The 20,207-nt window shown below is 49.4% G+C and overlaps 1 protein-coding gene across 43 annotated transcripts in view; it reads left to right on the forward strand.

The window, feature by feature from the left end:
• Morn1 (MORN repeat containing 1) overlaps positions 1–20,207 on the forward strand; it is a 61,865-nt gene that overhangs the window by 5,365 nt on the left and 36,293 nt on the right. For 5 of the 43 annotated variants that reach the window (XR_003955037.1, XM_030253897.1, XM_030253896.1 and 2 more), the window contains exons 3-5: positions 479–577; positions 12,259–12,355; positions 13,083–13,193. Coding sequence is in view for 26 of the 43 variants with exons in the window: in XM_030253897.1 (XP_030109757.1) it covers positions 479–577; positions 12,259–12,355; positions 13,083–13,193 (307 nt within the window). In the remaining 17 variants the exon portion in view is untranslated. Of the gene's footprint in view, positions 1–478; positions 578–1,875; positions 1,987–3,261; positions 3,353–3,578; positions 4,143–4,263; positions 4,627–4,806; positions 11,823–12,258; positions 12,356–13,082; positions 13,194–13,916; positions 15,846–20,207 lie in introns of those variants that run through there. The other 38 variants (XR_001784216.2, NM_001081100.1, XM_006539267.4 and 35 more) reach the window with 27 other exon arrangements.

Below are 20,207 nucleotides of genomic sequence, written 5' to 3' on the forward strand. Positions count from 1 at the left end.
TGTCAGAGCTACTTGAAGAGTCACCCACTTTTAAGAATGTGTTCTCCAGGGGCCAGAAAGATGGCTCAAAAGAGTGCTTGCTGCTCTTGCAGAGGACCAGAGTTCAGTTCCCAGCACCTACATCAGGTAGCTCACAAAAACCCATAACTCTAGCTCCAGGGAACCTGACACCAACCTCCGGTCTCCATGGGCATTGTCGTGCATGGGCACACACGCATGTGTCCTTTGTCCTCGTGTGGATGGAGGACAGACAAGGTTCATGTGCACAGCTCATGCCTCTATGGTTGTCAGGAATGTATTGCTTTGTCTGTATGAGTTTCCACTGTGTTGCCCAGACTGGCCCAGCCTCCTGAGTAGCTAGGTTAAGACATGCGCCACCATGGCAGCTGAAGTTTTCACTCTGCAAAGGGAGCCCACCTGGCATGGGTCGGTCTGTGGCCACTCCCACAAGCTGACTGCACTTTGTTTCTCTTACCAGGTCATGGGAAGCTATTGTTTAAAGATGGAAGTTACTACGAAGGCGAATTTGTGGATGGAGAAATTACTGGGGAAGGCTGCCAGCACTGGGCCTGGTCAGGTTAGCACTGGGCAGAGGTGGGCTGCTGACTCTGTTCCCGTAAACCCTCCCAGAGTTAATGGCCACACAGAGTGCTGTGTGTAAACAGGGAGCTTCAGGCTCCAGTAACGAGAGGAGAGCAGCACGCAGGCTGGGGCAAGGGAGCGTGAGGAGGCTTATGGTCTGGATGGCCTTTGTGTCCAGTGAAAGGGTGCCTAGGGGTCCTAGGTGAGGGTTTGCACTCACCACGATAGAAAGCTTGGTCTTCTCTATAACACCTAGTTGAAAGAAAAATTTATCATCCCAAAGTTATATTTTCTTCTACATTAAAGATAATTTAGGGGCTGGAGAAATGGCTCGGTGGTTAAGAACACTGGCTGTTCTTCCAGAGAGCCTTAGTTCAATTCCCAGCAACTACATGGTGGCTCACAACCATCTCTATAATGTGATCCTATGCCTCTTCTGGCATGAAGGTTTACATTCAGATAGAGCACGCGTACATAAAATAAATAATTAAATCTTTAAAAAAGCAAAAAGGCATTTTAGACCAGAGGTGGTCATGCATGCCTTTAATGCCAGCACTTAAAATAAACAAAGATATTTCAGTCAAGGTGTATCCCTAGATGGACAGACTGCTCTGAGGCTTCCATGCCAGTGGTCAGGGGTACTTCCTGGAGCTTTAGGCTTCACAGTTAGTGGTTGTTAGCACTCAGGAGAGCTTTTTTCTTGGGCTTTTCTCTTGGGTTCAGTGGTTTTTAAAAATCCAGGAGAGTCCTTCGTTGTACCCCATCAGTGCCACAGGCAAGGGCTTCCGTGGCAGTCTGCCATCCCAGCCAGGGTATGGACACAGGTCCAAAGCATATTCTCTTCCTCGCTGTCCATACCAAAGAGTAAGGTAAAGAGACAGACACCAGCCAGGTGTAGTAGCGCACACCTCTAATCCCAGCACTCAGAAAACAAAGGAAGACAGATCTTTGTGCTTCAGAGGCCAGCCTAGTCTACATAGAGACAGAGACCTCCATTTGAAAACACCTCAGGCCGGGAGGTGGTGGCATATACCTTTATCCTAACATTTGGAATGCGCAGGCAGGGGGATCTCTGAGTTTGAGGCCACCTTGGTCTACAGATCAAGTTTCATGACATCCAGAACTACACAGAGAAACCCTGTCTCATAAAAACTAAAAAAAAAAAAAAAAAGAAAAAGGAAAAAAGAAAGAAAAAGAAGAAAATGAAAATGACTGGCGTCATCTCCACTGCCATTGGCTGGGGCACAGCAGAGAACCGGAAATTACCTGACTCTCCACTTCTGTCTGCCCCAGGAAACACCTACTCTGGACAGTTTGTTTTAGGAGAGCCTCAAGGGCACGGCGTCATGAAGTACAAAGCCGGAGGTCGCTATGAAGGGGAGCTCTCCCAAGGCCTGAGGGAAGGTCTGGTACCCGGGGGCTTGGGGGGGGGGGTCTGTGTGTGCTCGGGTGGAAGACCACTAAGCTAGCCTGTCTGACTTCAGAGGCAGGGATTGGTTGGTACCCCTTTTTCTGCCTGCAGTGCAGATGAGCCCATCAGAGCCTATATACAGAAAGCGGGCTGCCTCCCATCTCCTGGGACTTGTGTCATGCCCACATCCGCTATCTGTACTGTCTACCACTTACAGGTTAAAACAGCACACAGTTCTTTGATGATAAGCATGGGTCCCACAGGTTGGCCTGAGGCAAGTCTGCAGTTTCAGAGTGAGTCATCCTGCTGCTGCAGCCGTGCTTTGACCAGATCCGCTCTCCCAAGATCCCAGTGACACTGGACTATCGGGCCCCTAAGGCCTGAGTCAGTCACCTCATGTATGGTCTGCAAGGCCAAAGAGGATGAGGGGTTGATTGAAGAGATACCTGTGCCTTTGGACACCGGGAAAGACTAACGAATGCCGTAAATGAACCTAGCAGATTGTAGTGTGTATGAATGCAGCGGGAACTTCCCTTTCTTTCTCCAGCTTTACTTGAGCTAGGGGACAGAAATACCCTTGAGTTTCTGAATTGTCTAGAAGCTGAGGGTATCGACAGCTCAGCAAGACCCCATCTTTATTCACATTTCTCTGGCCCTTCAAGGTGACAAACCTTGCAGGGGAACTCAGGCAGAGCCCTGCCGTGCTTACCGTGTACAGAGTAATTAATTCTGAGACAGAAACATTCAAGTGGACTCGAAGCATCCCCCTATACTGTCCACAAAAGCCCAGTGGTTGGTTGTGGAGAGCCTTCTGTGTAGCCCCCATTAGAACCTGTGATAGCTAGTCAGGATCGATTTTATGAGCCCTGCTGACCTGGGCAGTGGCAGCTATCTGTCCCTAAATACATCTACCTTTTTTTTTTTTTTTTTTTTTTTTTTTTTGGTTTTTCGAGACAGGGTTTCTCTGTATAGCCCTGGCTGTCCTGGAACTCACTTTGTAGACCAGGCTGGCCACGAACTCAGAAATTCGCCTGCCTCTGCCTCCCGTGCGCCACCACGCCCGGCACATCTACCATTCATGTTGAACAGAGCTAATGGGCAGGTCTAGGAGGCCAGTGGGGCCCTGGTACTCAATCTTCTAAATCCAACTTCCTGCCAGAATTAAGTGCAGGCAGATCTCCTCCAGGCCGCTAAGGGAGGAGAGAGGAAGGGCCATCACTAGCAGGAGGTGTGGAATCAAGTTGGTGTATTTTGGTTTCTTTCACTAGGGCAGGGGTTTCTGGAGGATCAGGACGGGCAGGTATACCAGGGTTCCTTCCATGACAACAAGAGACATGGCCGTGGGCAGATGATCTTTAAGTGAGTACGGGTGTTGGAGGTATAAGCTGCTACTTGGGAACAAGAGTGGCCCCCCTACCTCCTAGAATGCTGGTGGCCACAGGGGTCTGGGCAGGTAGATTTTGTAGAAAGCACTGCCTAGTACCCAGGCCTTACATATGTCCTGAGACTTCACTGCTTTTCTCTGTATGTATGTTTGTCTGTCTGTACGTCTATCTCTGCCTCCTCACACACTTGTTGAATCCAGGACCTAGCACCCAAGAATGGATCCCAAGGACCTGGGTTTGAGCAAGGATACTGGTCAATGAAGCTGCTGCCGTTGAGGCAGAGGGTTAGAGACCTTAAGCCTGTGTTCAGCTTCCTGGGTGGATTTTTACCCAGCACCTGCCCTTGAAACAGGCAACGTCACCTCTCCCATTTCCTCCTCAATCTCTGCCATTTCCCATTTTGAGTAGCAGAAGCCAAACGTGTCCTGCACAGGGCCCAGCATGCTCTGGAAAATGGGTCCTACCATGGGGGGGCGCGCAGGTATGCATACATGTCCCCGCCTGTCACAGCCCTCCTGAGCCAGCTCTGGCAAGGCAGGAGCTCACAGACCATCTGTTCAGGGCCTATTTTTGCCTTGGCCCCGGTGTGCTTGCTGCGCCCGGTCAGAGGAGTTGGTCTGAGTCACTGCTACCACCTGGTTCTTAGCCTCATGAGGGTCCTGTGCTGTGCCCTCAGGAATGGTGACAAGTACGAAGGTGATTGGGTTCGAGACCAGCGTCAGGGACACGGGGTGCTGTGCTGTGCCGACGGCTCCACATACAAGGTACAGAGGAAAGGCGGGAGGCCGTTAGAGGACTGGGAGCCTTGATGGTGTTTGCCCACACTTCATCTGGCAGTGCCCTTGGAGAGAATGGACTCACACTCAACTCCTCTCACACCCCCAGAGCGCCCCAGAGGCTGACTTTCCTTATTCAGTCCTCAAGTCTGATGAGCCCTGTGCCACAAGGGAAACTGAGGTCTGTCCCAATGCTTGTGCTTGTCCGAATGGGAGATAAGAGAAACCGTGGATTTCATGGGCAAGAGAAAGGACTACACCAATGCTCTTAGTGAGAAATGTGAAGCTATTGGCCAGGAAAACTGTCAAGCTACCAGGAGAGGCGAAAGAAGAAACAGATTACAGTCGGGGCTGTCCTGGGACAGGGCTGGGCCTGGTTCCACCACTCCTGGGCTGATGGCAAGCCAACTCCACCAGGAAGTAAGAGCTTAAGGCCCTGGGATTGGCTTCTTGGCAATTCCAGTTGTCACAGGTGAGGCCCTGAACCCCAAGTGTTGCTGCTTGCTTGACAGTGATGTGAGACCTGCTGGGGGGTTCCAGCAGGAAGGAAGGACAGGTTTAGGCCTCTAGACTCCCGAGAGTCAGACTTCCTCAGCCATTTCTTTCTCGTCGTATCATAGTTAACCAGGATGATGCGATCATATTTTTCCAGATTTCTCAAATGGCAGATTGACAACTGGAAGGAGCTGGCCCCTGGAAGCAGGATGAACCCAGCCCAGTTCATGCAGAACTGGGAAGAAGGGTAGCCACAGAGCTACTGGGGGGAGGGGACTCCTGGAGGAAATTGACCAGATGCTGTGACCTCAGAGAACAAAACCCTACTTCTCCTGAGCCTTCAGCTCCCTCTGCCGACTGCTGACACTGTCCACTGACTAGGGAAAAAGGTTCAGGGGGCCTGGCTCCTTAATGGAAATGGAGTGGTGTATGACAACTCCCACAGAACTATAGGGCCACAGAGAACACTGCATGGGTGCCCAGACCTGTATACACAGGATGCCCAGCCCTGAGTGCAGAACAGAAGAGTTATGCTTGGGTAGATCTCAGCCCACGCCTGAGTACGGTCCCTATAGCTGTGATAAAACATCATCACCAAAAGCAGCTTGGGAAGGAGAGGGCTTTTATCACGTTACACTGCCTGGTAAAGGCCCATCACGGGGAAGTCAGGACAGGAACCCGAGATGGGAACCTGGAAGCAGGAACTAAATCAAAGGCCTTGAGAGAACGCTACTTACTAGCTTGTTCCCCAAGGCTTTGTTCAGCTTTCTTACAGCACCCAGTACCACCAGATGAGGGGTGATACTTCCCACAGTGAGCTGGGCCCTCCCACATCAGTCAGCCATCAGCACTGTCTTCAGGTTAACGCTGTGGCAGTATTTTCTCAGCTAGGATTTGCTCTTTGCCAATGATCCTCTCTTGTGTCAAGTTGACATAAAAACTGTCCCATAGGACTGCTCTGGTCAGGGCTGTTGGGGGTCTGTGTGGACACTGCCCCCTGCTGGCCTAGAATCTGCCTCTGAGCTGTGCCTGAGACAGTCTGCATACCATCTGTACCTGCTGTTGTGACCACTCACCATTCTGGCTCCTCCCCGTCTGGGGGCTCATCCTCAGAAGTCCTGCCTTGACAGCCTGTCCAAAGCAGGATCAATTTCCAGGTGCGATGGGAGAGTACAAGGTAATGAGGACCTAAAGGAGTCACTCACTTCCTGTCTGGCCTGCACACAAGGGTCTTGTTTCCAGGGAAGAAGACCAGGGCTGTCAATCACCTCCTACCTACTAGATACTTCCAAACCTTCCGCTCATGGATTCACACGAACTATCCCACACTTCTGTGAAGGGACTGTTTGCCATATTTTATAAATGGGAAAACGGAGGCCCAAACACGGTTTCCCAGTCCAGAAAGGGGCAGAAGAGCTTGTGGCCTCAACACCCAGGCTTGATCCATATACCTGACCCTCTTTCCCTGGGATTTGGGAAAGGCCTTGCCCCAGTGGGTCCCTCCAGAACCCATCACATCAATGAATGAGCTGCCGTTGACAGCCCAGAAAGATAACATCACCACCACCACTTGGGCAGGAAGAATAATGAAAAGTTTTGCCCAGTTCCCGGAGGTGATTCTGTTCCACATGTCCTCAGACATCCAGTAGGGCTTCTTCACTGCTGGCCACTAACCATCCGTGGCTGGGGTTTGGGGCTCTGCCCAGGCCTTCCTTTCTGCAACCTGAAATTTGTGGTGTGCCTCACTTTCATCTGCACCAGCCTACAGAATGTCCACCAGGGGGCAGTCAAGACCTGCTCACCAGCAGCATGCCCAGCCTTGGATCCTTGTTCCAAGTTTGGCTCTAAGGCAGGCAGCAGGGAGGCCTTGAATGCCTAAGCAGTGCACACAAGACTGCCACACAGGCTAAAACTGCTCAGGTTGCCGTGGCTTCTCCTCCTGAAGTCAGAACCTTGAACTCCACAAGACTCACAAAGGTACCTTCCTCAGGAGTAGGGTTGGGGGTTGTGTATCCTTCAGCTCAATTCTCAATAGCCCAGTTCCCAGCATCCTGTGGCTGGACAGCAGGAGCAGTGTCCAGGGGAGGGGACAAATCGGCCTCTGGCTTAGACGTGCTGACTGCACCAGAAAAACAATAGCATGAGCTGAAGCAGCCACAAAGGAGTGACCAAAGGACAGACGCACATTCGGACAGAAAGGCCGCAAACCAGCCACTTTTTTTTTTTTTTTTTTTAATTTTCATGGGAAGGCTAAAGAACTTTCTTCCTGGATCTTTTGGACACTGAACAGAAAAGGTACCCAGGTCCAAGAGGACAGGTGACGCCATCTGGAAATCAGGACTTAGACACCATGGGTATCCACAACTGCCGGCCTAACACAACTCTTACTGACCTGCGCTGCAGAGGCAGCAAGAGGTCTCACTTGCCGCCCAAGTGAGAGAAGGTAACCCTGGGCTGTCACTCAGCCCTCATTAGCCAAGGGAGGCAGAGTTTCCTGAGGCTTGCTTAGCCAATGACCATCTGCACCGAGCTCTCCCACGCATGGGCCACTACCTGCATGGAGTGGGGACATCAGCCAAGGGAGGCTGTGGGGTGGGAACAGTCATCAAATCTGCTTCCTCCGGGCACCACTGTTCTTTATGTTGCCATCAGTCACACACACAAACCAGAAGTGTACCATCTCGTCCTGTTTTAAGTGTCCAGTTTGGTGGCATTAAATGCTTAAATTACTGTGTGGCCATTACCACCATCGGTCCACAATCTCTTCTATGTAAACAAACAGACTGGCCCGTTTGACCCAGACTTCCCAATCCCTGAGAGCCCTAGCACCCACCCCTCTTTTGTCTCAGTTACTCTGGCTCCTCCGGGGACTCCGTGGATAGACTTGTTCCTTAGTGGCTGGCTGTTCTTGCTGATCGTCGCAGCTTCAAGTCCATGCTCACTGAAACACGTGCAGGAGGCTCCCGATGGCCGAGTGGCACATATGCATACAAGTCCCATTTCCCCTCTTCATGCATTTCAGTGGGCTCTGGGGATAGTGCTCTGAGCATACACGTGCAGGCCTTTGGGTTTGTGGACCCAGCAGTGGAATGGCTACACCATGCAGTAGTTGCATTTTCAATTTTTTTTTGTGTGTGTGGAGCTGCCGCATTTTTCCACAGTGGCTGCATGATTGAAGGAACCAGCAGGGGTTTTTATTTCTGCACCCCCAACCCACACTTATTTTCTGTTTAAAGCTACCATGCTAAGGAATATGAGCTGTTTGGGAGTGGGCAACTGATCGCTGAACTCTGGACACTGCCATTGCTGTCATCACACAGAGCTGGCTTTTGTTCCTGCTTGACATTGCTTCAGTGGCTCTCAGTGCTCTGTCCCTCCCAGCTTGTACTGTCCTGTCACCTCGGGGTATGTGCCTGTTAACCACTAGCAGGGAAACGTCTCACCTTTTCCTTTTGACCCTCGGGCAGATGAGGTGGGTATCTACTAGCTCTTCCGTCCTCAGGTGTCTCTATAGAGCAAGCTCCACCTTCAGAACAGCCCTCATCCCCTAGACCCGCCAGCATTAGCGTCTTGTGTATCCTGAGAAGACTACAGGATGGTCAGCCTTTGTCTGGACAGCTCTGCTTTTCTGATCTTGACCCATCAGATTTCTCCTTCAGCCAATATTCCCATGTTGTGAGGAAGAAATCAGTCCAGACCCTGAGCAGATGTTCTAGGTGGAGTCTGCAGCTCCCAAGGCAGCTGGCGTGGCGGGCATAGTGATATGGTTCCATCTGTGTCTTTGGTGGGCACCTAGAGTGGTACACTGAGCAAGTCGATGTGGTGGAGGCCTCTCCCACAGCAAGGACATGTCTGTCACCTAAAGCTCTGCTTTCCTGAAAATCAACATTTCCCATGTTGGTTTTCCCAGAGGGCAACCTGCTGTCTGGCACACCTGTGCATACATGAAACAGGTGGCTAGCCTTATGGGTTCCTTCGCCTGCTGCAGTTCCCAGCTTCCCCCTGAGCTGGCATGTCTGAAGAGTCCCTGCATGTCAGCAGGCAGATGAAGACGGGCTCTGTGGCTACCTGCTTGCTTCCCATATCACTCGTCTGCCCTCCTTGGGCCAGTAAGGCCCAGAGCAGGATGGAAAGGCCATCGACCCAGGACATGTCTCTGCCACTGAAGATCGACAGAAGAGTGTGGAGCACCCACGTCCAGTGCTGGCCCTTCAGCAGGTCAGCTGCTCCCCACAATGGCCCCCTCCAGGAACCGTCTCAGCAATGGTTACTGCTGCACTAGTCACTGCATCTCCAGGTCCCCACAAAATATTCCTACTGAATACTCTGAAATCCTAGGAAAATAGTCAAGACCAGTCAAATCCAACACCCACAGGCCTACTGTTACTGCGATGCAAGTGAAGCTGCCCGCCATCCCTGCAAGCTGGAATCAAGTCCATAACAGTTGCAAGCCCAGGAGGAGAGCCCAGATAACCCCTCACAGGTGGCATCACCCGAGGGGGGCAGAGGGTGCGAGGCTTAGCCGTGGTCGGTGATAACTGCCTCCTCCACACCATAACACCGTGGAGGCTAACTCAGAAAGGGCCTGACATCTTGGGAGCCCACTCAAAAGCGGCCTGGGGCTTGTTCACCCCAGGAAGTACCAAGATGAGCAAGAGCAAAGAGGTGAACTTCTGGTCAGGATGGACTTGCACCCAAACCCACGTCTATGGCATGGCCACCACAGAGCCTCTATTAATCCAAGTATAGGGAACAAAAGAGCATGGGTTAACTTGGAGATGTGTCCCACAGTGAGGGGGGCCGAGGGCTCCTTTCCTGCAGTGCATCACACTTAGTGTGCTCACCGTCGTGAGTGGGTGCAGCTGTGGCAGAGCAGGGCGGGAGTGAGACTGAGCTTCACTCACTGGGGTCACTGTAGCAGTCACAGAGCAGATGCCTCCCTCTTATCCTGGGTGTCCTTTTACACATACTAGGGTGTTTGCTTGGTTTGGGGTTCACATCTGAGCCCTAAGTGACTCTTCTCTGGTTGGCTATGTCATTATCATCTTCATCACCTTCTTCTGTCCCATGAGTCACATCCATCCTCCCATGGGTGCTGGGCAGAGGAGGGCAGCAGGTGTCTTTATGCCCTGGGGCTTTGTGGTGATAGTGTGGTGCCCTGCTCCACCTCCCTGTGACTGAGACTCCTAGACTGGCTCCACACTGCATATCGCCCGGACAGCCTTCAAGTTTCTCTGGGGAATCAGAGTGGGAGGCCCAGGGGGAAACTAGCAGACAAGGACCTGTCCGTCCATGAGAGGGGTGTCGTTATCTACAGGACACTGCCTGACACTCCAGGGGTTACGATGTTTTAACAATATGTGTCGCCAAGCATAGAGTTTCTGATACCATTCAGGAAAATCCATGGGTTAGCATCGTGAGTCTGTTACACACGTCTCTTGTCATCCAAGTGCTGTCCTGAAGCCAGGAATACCAAGCTCCAGCTCTTAGCATTTGGGCTGTGGTTCTAGCGTGCAGTCCACTGACTCCTACCTCGGGGACTATGACAGATGTTATGAGTAGTGAGCTCGGCTGGCTGGGCTGAGAGGCTCCTGTGGCAGGCTAGTGCCGCCCAAGGCTCTCCACCCACCACTGCCCAGGCCAGCAGGCACTTCCACAGCATTTCTTATCACTGTCAGTGCCCAGGTCCTCCTTTCTGGTCGCATGCGCTGTCCTGCCCATGCCCCTTCCTCCTCCTTTCTGAAAGCCCACACTGGCACTTTTCAGAAGCCCAAGTGAGCACAAAGAGAAAGGACAAACTGTCATCCTTCATCCTATAGACTCAGAGCCTGGGACACATTTGACACATTATCAACCAGAGCTGAGGTGGCCCCTCCCCAAAGATCCACTCAGAACATTCACCATCAGCCAGCCGTGTGCTGCTGTCATCCTTGAGAGAGTTGGAACAGAAAGGAAAGAGATTGGATTCAGGGAGGACAGAAGTCACAGGAGGAGGAAGAGGAAGGAAAGCTCCTAGGGAGAAGCCAGCAAACTGGAGCACCAGCCTGCTCGGTGGAGCACCTGAACTCTCATCACAGAGGAAGCCCGTGCTGGGGGCGGGTTCACCTCCCAAGCTTCCAAGCAGGACTACCAAGGCCTCACTATATTTTGATGTAGCCTGTGATCTCTAGAGCCAACCTGAGAGCTACCCTCCTAACCAGCTCCGTCCACATCTGCAGTGACAAGAAAGACCAAGTGGATACTCTGAGCACAAGACTGAGTAATCAAGCAAATGGTGGGGTGGATAGGACACTGTCAACTGAGCCTGCACCATCCAGGAATGCAGCTGGTCCATAGCCTTGGGAATGTGGGTCTTCCTGCACTACCTGAGTTTGGGATGTTTGTGCTGGAGGAGTGGAGCCATCCCCAAGGCACCTTGGGAGGCCTCACTCGGGTGACTTGGCAACTCTGACGATGAAAACCCCCTCCACATCCCAGAGGGGCTTGTACCTGCGTGAGCGAATGAGCATGCCCCTGGCCACGTGCTCCACAGCTGGATGCTGACCTCTCTTAAACTGAGAGGGGCCCCTAGGGCTGCCTGTTGTTTGTGAATGAGGTTTAGAGACATGAGATTTTCAGGACCAGCATCCGTGAGCACCTACTCTCCTCATCTAGCCAGAGGCCTCTCTTCGAACTTGTCTCTTGAGATCCAGCCATTGATTCTGTGGTGGCTGAGCTTCCTCCCAGGTTGTGGGACTCTGAACCCACTAGGTAGGGCTTCGACCTTCTCACCGTCTTTGCTACCACGGCCCTCTTTGCTTCTTGTCCTTAGTGAACCCTACTACCCACTCTCCTACCTTATTTGCATTCTCAGAGACTGGCCAGTGCTCCCCTTCCATGACTGACTATGTGGAAGCCCAGGCTCCATGCAGAGGGCGGGTCCTGGACAGGGTAGTGCATCTGTCACCCAATTAACTTCAGCAGGAAGAGTGAACTGAACCAAGCCTGTTGTTGGCTAATTTCCCCCAATACAAGCAATTCATAATCAAATAAAACACCATTTGATCTTGAAGTTTTCTATGGAACCAACCCTCCCGCCGTTCCGCACAATTGCTTGTGGATCCAGGAGTACTACAGAGGAGGCAGAGTGGGGTGTGTGACAAGTGGCACCCCACCCCCACCCTGAGGTTTTGTGTATGTGTGTGTGTGTGTGAGCCCAAGTTGTATATTTTAATTACCTTTTCATTTAAAAGCTCTGGGCATGAGAATAGCTCACCCTGGTCCTTCCCCACTGTAGTCACAGGTTCAGGTCCCCTCATGATCAGCTAAGTGCCACATCTTTGTACTAGGAGGCCTTTGTGCGGAGCATGCCTGAGCACTTGTACTTTGTTCGAGTGGTATGTGCTGTGCCTTTGTTCCCCTCTTTCCAGGCATCATTAAAATTCAAGGGGAAAGCACTTAGCAAATTGAGCTGGACCCTTCCTAATAAAATGCAGTGCCTTACTCCCCCCCCACCCCAAAAGGAAGGTGCAATAACTTCACAGCTTCAGGTGGTGGGGGGGGGTTCCTTAGCAAAGGGTCCTGGAGTCCCTTGGAGCCACCCTCTGAGGCTACCTCATTCTCCCTGCAGGGACAGTGGCACAGTGATGTCTTCAGTGGACTCGGCAGCTTGGTCCACTGCTCAGGAGTCACCTACTGTGGGATGTTCATTAACGGCCACCCAGCAGGTAGGTGTTTCCAGCTTTGCCCTTGTCCTTTCCACTGTGGGTTGGTTGTGTTTGAACCTGGCCTCATTGTATCTCAGGTGGCCTTGGGCAGCCACATGGGAGGTGTTGGACCAAGCTGGGATGGAGCAGAACATAAAACCCAGTCCTTTTCAGAGAAAGAGTGTTCTAATTGATTGCAAAAGGGCTTGTGGCTCTGCAGACCTCGGCCCTAAGGGGTTCTGCCACAAGCAGGGTCTCGGACCAATGGGCTCTCCCAGCACCAACACCACAACTTCCCCCCAAACACAGTACTCTCAGCCTTAGATACCTCCTAGTCATGGGTCCTCTCAGCCACAGGATTCTGGGGTTACTGAACAAAATAGTCTGACCCAACAACCTCACCCTGAAGCCCTGCTGCCTGTGCAACTTCTGTCAGCTCTCTTGAGATCTCTACACTCAGACATGACTGCAAAGTGGTCGTCGCCTACCTTGGCTTGGAACATGCCTGGCTATTCACTGCTCCCATGCTGTTCCAAGTGACCTCTCTTCACTCTTAGGACAGAGGTGCCATCCCAGGGGTGGGCCTAGCCGAGGACACGAGTCCTTCAGCCAACCAAACTGCCTAACAGGCTCCTTGGAGTCTCAGCCTCAGCAGTGTCATCTTGGTAGCCCCTCTCACAGGGTGAGAAAGGACTGGGACCCTCAATGGTGGCTGCTACAACTACTAAAACTTGTGCCATGCCCCCAGAACAGGCTAAGAAAATTGTGATTCTGGGTCCAGAGGTACTGGAAGTGGTCCAAGGGTCTCCCTTCACGTTGAGTGTACAGCTGCAGCAAGATGATGGGGAAGTTGCCAAAAGTAAGTGTCTTCAGGGTGCGACCCTGTTCTTTCAGAAGAAATGGGCGGCAGGCTCTCAAGTAGAGCAAACTGTGAAAGGTGATTGGATCGCTTCTGAGATAATTCTACAGAAATCCCTGCAGCCTCGTGACTGTAGAAGGCTTAGAAGGCCTATAAGACAGCCAGGTGGACACAATCTTGTGTGTACATGCACATGTGTGTGTATATGTATACACACACACACACACATATATATGTAAGTATGTGTGTGTATATATGTGTGTGTGTGTGTGTGTGTGTGTGTGTGTGTGTGTGTGTGTATGCCCTGAAAGGCGTGTGCACTGCTCACATATGTTTTGACACATCCAAACCCTTGCTCAGCAACTAGTGTGCCTTGTACAGAGCACAAAAGATAACAAGGTACAGTCAACCCGTGGTGACACACACACCCCCCCTTTAATCATAGTACTCAGGAGCCTGAGGCAGGTGGATCTCTGAGTTTGAGGTCAGCTTGGTCTACTGAGTGAGTTCCAGGACAGCCAAGATATACAGAGAAACTCGGTCTCAAACAAACAGACAGTTTGTCTGAAAAAGTCAGCTAGACCAAGAGCAGTTTTTCACTCCTCTTTGGGACAGTCATTCCTTTCTGGGTAAATGAACCTCATAACATGACAAGGTATGGACCACCAACTTCCTGAAGCCCTGCCCACCATATCAATTCCCAGTATTTGTTAATTTGTTCAGTGCTTCTGTGAGAGCGTCATAGCATGCACATGGACTGGAGCGATGCTTATTTGTTAATACAGACGACTTCTGCAAAGGACCCAAGTTCAGTTCCGAGTACCCACATCAGGTCACTCTCATCCTGTCACCCTCAACCATCTATAACCTAGCATGGGGGCAGGGATGGGGTCTGACCCCTCTGGCCTCTGGGGGTACTTGTACTCTTGTGCACACAGACACACATATGTCCTCATAACTAAAAATAAAATCTTTAATGTATGTATTAAATTGGCTAAGTAACTTTATTAAGGTATCATTTACATGCCATTAATCTCAGTATTAAATGATCCCATGATCTCTTTTTTGTTGTTGTTTTAAATGATCAGTGTTTATGTGTAGTTCATGTGTCTGTGTAGTATGTGTACATGCATGTAGGTGCCCACAGAGGCCAGAAGAGAGTATCGGGTCCCTTGAAACTGGAGTTCCAGACAGTTATGAATACCCAGAGACGGTACTGTGAGCCAAACTCAGATCCTCTGTAAGAGCAGTACGTGCCCTTAACCTCTGAGCCATCTCTCCAGCCCCCTCACTTTTCTGTTTTTTTGAGACTAGAGTCTCATTTAGTCCATCTGGCCTCAGTTTGTAGCTTAGATTCTCCTGTCTCTGCCTTCCCTGAACTGAGATTTCAGGCATGTGCCATTATGTCCAGCTAGATTCCATGATCTCTAGTAAACCTGCAGATATGGGCAGCCGCCACCACATCACAGTGCCCTCTCAGAACAGTCACAGAACTCTAGAAGGATCCCTCAGTCCTGTTTCCAGCTTTGTACCTACTCCAGTCCCTAATTGATTTCCTACCTCTATAGATCTGGCTCTTGGACCTTTCCTGCAGGGAGTCTCGTATCATATGTGGTCTTTTGCTTGCTTCCCATTCGCATGGTGTTTGGAGATGCTTCTGCATTGCAGTGTACACTGACAGTCCCCTTCCTGATCAGCAGCATCCTGTCACCCAGACAGGCCACACCTGATTGCCTCACATTGGCACTAATGTTGGGGACAGTGCTACTGTGAATACTGCTCAGGGTTTTGTGCTCACAGATTCTCATTTCTCTTGTGTATGTCTGCAAACGGCACTGCGGCATCATATGGCCGATGTGCTCAAACTTCCAGAGATGCTTCTGGGCCTGTGAAGTAGTTCAGCACGCAAAGATGCTGTCTGCTAAGCTGACAGCCAGAGTTCAATCCTCAGGACCTCATGGAAGAAGTGGAAGAACCGACTCCCATAAGCTGTCCTCTGATTGTATGTCTGTGGTGTGTACATGTGTGTGTGTGCACACATACACACAATACAGAGAGAAAGGTGCAGATAGGTAAATAAGCAAAAAATAAATAAATATTTAAGATGCATAAAATAAGCTACCACTTTCCCAAATAGCAGCACCATTTACAGTCCCCAGCAGACTACACAGTCCTGACTATCCTTCTCCTGACAGTACTCGATCCTCTCTTTGGGGCCTTCGCCATGCTGTGTGGGAACAGTGCTATTGTTTTGTATTAAAGCAGGTTTTTTGTTTGTTTGTTTTTGTTTTTGTTTTGTTTTGTTTCTCTTCAAGACAGGGTTTCACTGTAGCGCTGGCTCTTCTGGAACTGAAACTAACTACGTCTGTCTGTCTTATCTGTCTGTCTGCTTTTCACTGTCTGTCTCTCCCTGCAGACCAGGTTGGTCTTGAACTCAGAGATCGCCCCCCCCCCACCTCTCCAGTGCTGGGATTAAAGATGCACCCCTCCACTGTCTTGCTAGCTTTTTATTGCTTATCAACCAGTCACTTGCACACCTTCCTTTTAAAAGTAGGCTGCTGTTTTTCTTATTATTGTATTATAAGAGTTATTTGTGTGTTCTGGCTACAAATCTTTATCAGATTAAAAATATATTTTTAGCCGGGCGTGGTGGCGCACGCCTTTAATCCCAGCACTCGGGAGGCAGAGGCAGGTGGATTTCTGAGTTCAAGGCCAGCCTGGTCTACAAAGTGAGTTCCAGGACAGCCAGGGCTATACAGAGAAACCCTATCTCGAAAAACAAACAAATATATATATAAAATTTCCTTCAGCCAGATATATTGGTACCTGGTACACCTTTTAATCCCAGCACTCAGGATCAGAGACAAGTAGATCTCTGAGTTCAAGGCCAACCTGGTCTAGAGTGAGTTCAAGGCCAGCCAGGGCTACCTAGAGAGATCTTGTCTCCAAAACAAAACAACCCTTAGTATATATTTTCTTCTTTAGTCCAGCTTCTTTTGGTGTCCCTTAAATATTTTAAGAGTTTATTTACTTGTTTGTCTACTGTGTGTTGATGTCTTGCCTGCGTGTCTGCACATGTATCACATGAATGCTCAATGCCTGCAGAGTTCAGAAGGAGGCCTTGGGGCTGCCAGGACTGGAGTCATAGAAGGTTGTGAGCTGCCGTGTGGGTGCTGGGATCCAAACGCCAGTCCTCTGGAAGAGCGGCACTCCAAGCCGCCGGCCTCCTCTCCAGTCCACGGTTTTTGTTCATTTTTTAAAAATGCTTTTATAAATTTTAAATTGTAAATTTTGACAAAGTTCATCTTGCTCACTGTTCAATGGGTCATAGTTCAGTGGGTCATAGTTCAGTGGGTCATAGTTCAGTGGGTCATAGTTTTGGTCCCGTATCTAAGAATTCCCTGCCTAACTGAAGTCCACATAGACTATTTCTTGTAGAAGTTTTGTGTTCTTTTAGCTTTCATATTTAAGTTGGTGTTCCTTTGTGAGGTAACTTTTGTGGATAAGACAAGTATCTGATGCATCCCCCAAGCCATGACCACTGGAAAGACATATTCTTTCTCCACTGAGCTTCCGTGATCAATATCCATCATCCCCGAATCAAGGCATCGGTCTGGTCTCTCAGTTCTTCCCCTGGCCTGTGTAACTAATTTTATCAGGTAAATTCCATCTATGCTAAACCGTGCCATCTTAGTCTCAGCCTCGAAAACAGGCACCCTACAGCCGTGCTCTTCCTAACTGTTTGACTCTTTAGGACCTTTTACATTTCCTCATAACTTTAGAATTAGCTTGTCTATTTCTCCAACAACAAAAACCTGCTGGGGTTTTCGTGGAATCGCAGTGAGTCTTCAGGGGAGGCTAGCCACCTCTTAGCATTGAGCCTGTAGTTCACAGCCGAAAAACTCTTTAACACTTTGAGCCCTCTCACCTCGCCAAAGTACATGTCCCATGTACAAACCTTGCAGTGTTTTTTAAATCTAGTAATAAATTGCAATTTCCCATGATATATTTGGTTACAGTTGTTTTATTAATGTGATTAATGATTGTTGCTGATTTTGTTATATCTTTTGGAGGTGTTTTTTTGGAGGGGGATTAACATAGTCTCATGTAGCCCAGGCTGTCCTCACACTCCCTGTGTCATTGAGGGTGACCTTGAGCTCCTGAAACCCTCCTCTCTCCACCTCCCGGTGCTGTAATGCAGTTGTGCATCGACCATATCCATGTATGAGATGCTGGGTGAAGAATTTTACATTTTTAGCTCTTATGTTTAGTCTATGACCTATTTGAAGTTAATCTCTGTGGAATAGAAATTCAATCCTTTGAATGTGGCTTCTAGTTGTCCCAGTGCCCATTTGATAAAGACTTTCCTTTATTTAATGAATTGTCTTGGGATTTAACTTGCCACAATTTTTAAAATAATTTCCCCTCCATGTGATATTAGTGTGGGATTTTCTTTTCCCCGCCCCCTTCCTACCCTTTGATTCTTGGAAGAATTTGTGTTGGACTGATGTCTTTTATTTTCAACTTAGAGCTTCACATATTCTAGGTAATTATTCTACCAACGGAGTGGTATCCCCAGCCCTTAGGTTTGGGCGTTTTGTTTTGTTTTATTTGGGGAGTGGGGTGTTTGTTTGGTTGTGGGTTTTTTTGTTTGTTTTGTTTTTTTGGTTTGTTTTTTTTTTTAAAGATTTATTTATTTATTATATGTAAGTACACTGTAGCTGTCTTCAGACACTCCAGAAGAGGGCGCCAGATCTCGTTACGGATGGTTGTGAGCCACCATGTGGTTGCTGGGATTTGAACTCAGGACCTTCAGAAGAGCAGTCAGTGCTCTTACCCGCTGAGCCATCTCACCAGCCCCTGGTTTGGTTTTTTGAGGCAGGGTTTCTCTGTGTAGTCCTGGCTCTCCTGAAACTTCCTTTGTAGACCAGGCTGGCTTCCAACTTACAGAGATCCATTTATCTCTGCCTCCCAGGGGCTGGGATTAAAGGCATGGCCACCACGCCTGGCTGATCACATGTTCTTTAGTTGAATTATTCTCATATTTTCCCTGAAGGTTCCTAGGACTTTCTATTTACATAGCTTCATGTTATCTGTGAAGTTGAATCTTACATCTCCCCTTCCAATCTCACTATGCTGCCTTCCTCTCTCACTTGTTTTATTTTACATTTTCCTCGAGCAATGAGGTAAGTTGTAGCTGCTCTGCATCATCTCCAACGCTTATTTTCTTTCTTATACAGCTGCCTGCAGTGGCCCTTCACTACATCTCCCTGAAAGCTGATGGTGTTGCACACCTATGTCCTGTGCTTGTTCACCATGTGCATTTCCACCATTGAGAACTGTCTCTTCAGACTCCCTGCTTATTTTTAAAATGGGACAGTCTTGGCCAGGCTAGTGGCCCATGCCTTTAATCCCGGCACTCAGGAGACAGAGACAGATGGACCTCTGAGTCCAAGGCCAGCCCAGTCTATGTAGTGAGGTCCAGGACAGACAGAGCTATATATATTGAGATCCTGTCTCAAAAAGGCGGGGGTATAGTCTTAAATATGAGCCAGTAAGAGTATTGTGTATAGTCTATAGTCGGGTGCCACATCAGGCTTGTAAGTTTTTCAGCTTGTGGCCTGTCTTACAGCTCCACAGAGCTCAGAGGTCCATGTTGACAAAACCCACTTGATCGATGCCCCAGAGCATCCTGGGAAAGGTCCTAGTACTGTACTTGCCATATCTAAGAACTTTGCCTAACCAGAGTGTCTTAGTCAATGTCTCATTGCTATAAAGAGACGCCATGACACAGCAACTCTTACAAAGGAAAGCATTTGATCGGGACAGGGTTACAGTTTAGAGGCTTAGTCTGTTATCATCATGCCGGTCTCATGAGAGTAGCTAAGAGCTCTATATCTCAATGTGCAGTCCTCAGGCAGAGAGAGAGAGAGAGAGAGAGAGAGAGAGAGCGCATGCCATTGGGCAATTTAAACCCCAAAGCCCACCCCCAGTGACACTCTTCCTCCAGCAAGGCCATACCTACTCCAACAAGGCCACACATACCTAATACCAATCCCTAAATATTCAAGTGTGCATCTATGGGCGGGCGGCATTCTTACTCAAACCACCACACCGGGTCATAAAGATTTATAACCCTGTAGCTCAGGCTGGACTCAGACTCCTCCTAGCAAGTATTAGCTTCTAGTTATGCTTGAACTTTTTCTTTCTTCCTTTTTTAAATATTTATTTATTTAATATATGTGAATACACTGTTATTTTCCTCTGATGAGAGGAGAGCATTAGATCCCACTACAGATGGTTGTAAGCTACCATGTGGTTACTGGGAATTGAACTCAGGACCTCTGAAAGAGAAGCCAGTGCTCTTAACCGCTGAGCCATCTCCCCAGCCCGCAAACCTCCCCTTTCTAACTGATTCTCATTAAGCATAATTATTAATATAGTAGATAAAGACTTTTTTTTTTGGTCTCCGCAGTTTCTTTTCATCAGGCTGGGCAGCAAGCCCCTTTACCTGCTGCACAGTCTTGCCGACCCCTTGCCTCATTAGTTACAACTCCATCAACTCTCATCTGGCTTCCCTTCCCTCTTGCAGATGGAGGTCTCCATCTAACATCATCCTCCCTGCTGCCACCTGTAATGGAGGCTGGCTGTTGAAGTATGGAGGCAGGCACCTTGATTTGCTTTCCCCTTGAGGGCTGCCTTGAGGTGTCCTCCCTGACTGCAGGCTTCTGGTTCTTCCTCAGTGATGAAGGGTTGCTGCTCCATCATCGCCACTGCTCTGAGCTTCTTGCATCCAAGGACTTAGGAAAACTTTTAGCCGTTATTTCTCCCAGTAGTCTGTTTCATTTCCCATGTTTGCAGAAGTACCTCCTCCTTTTTCTCCCTCCCTCCCTCCCTCCCTCCCTCCCTCCCTCCCTCCCTCCCTTGTTTGGTTTGTTAGGATGACTTCTCCAATTCTATTTTCAGGCTCACGAATCTTTTCTTCCACATCAGTTCATTTGCTGTGGGTCCCAT

Source organism: Mus musculus, chromosome 4, assembly GCF_000001635.26.
Source record: "Mus musculus strain C57BL/6J chromosome 4, GRCm38.p6 C57BL/6J".
In the NCBI taxonomy this organism is placed as follows: Eukaryota; Metazoa; Chordata; class Mammalia; order Rodentia; family Muridae; genus Mus; species Mus musculus.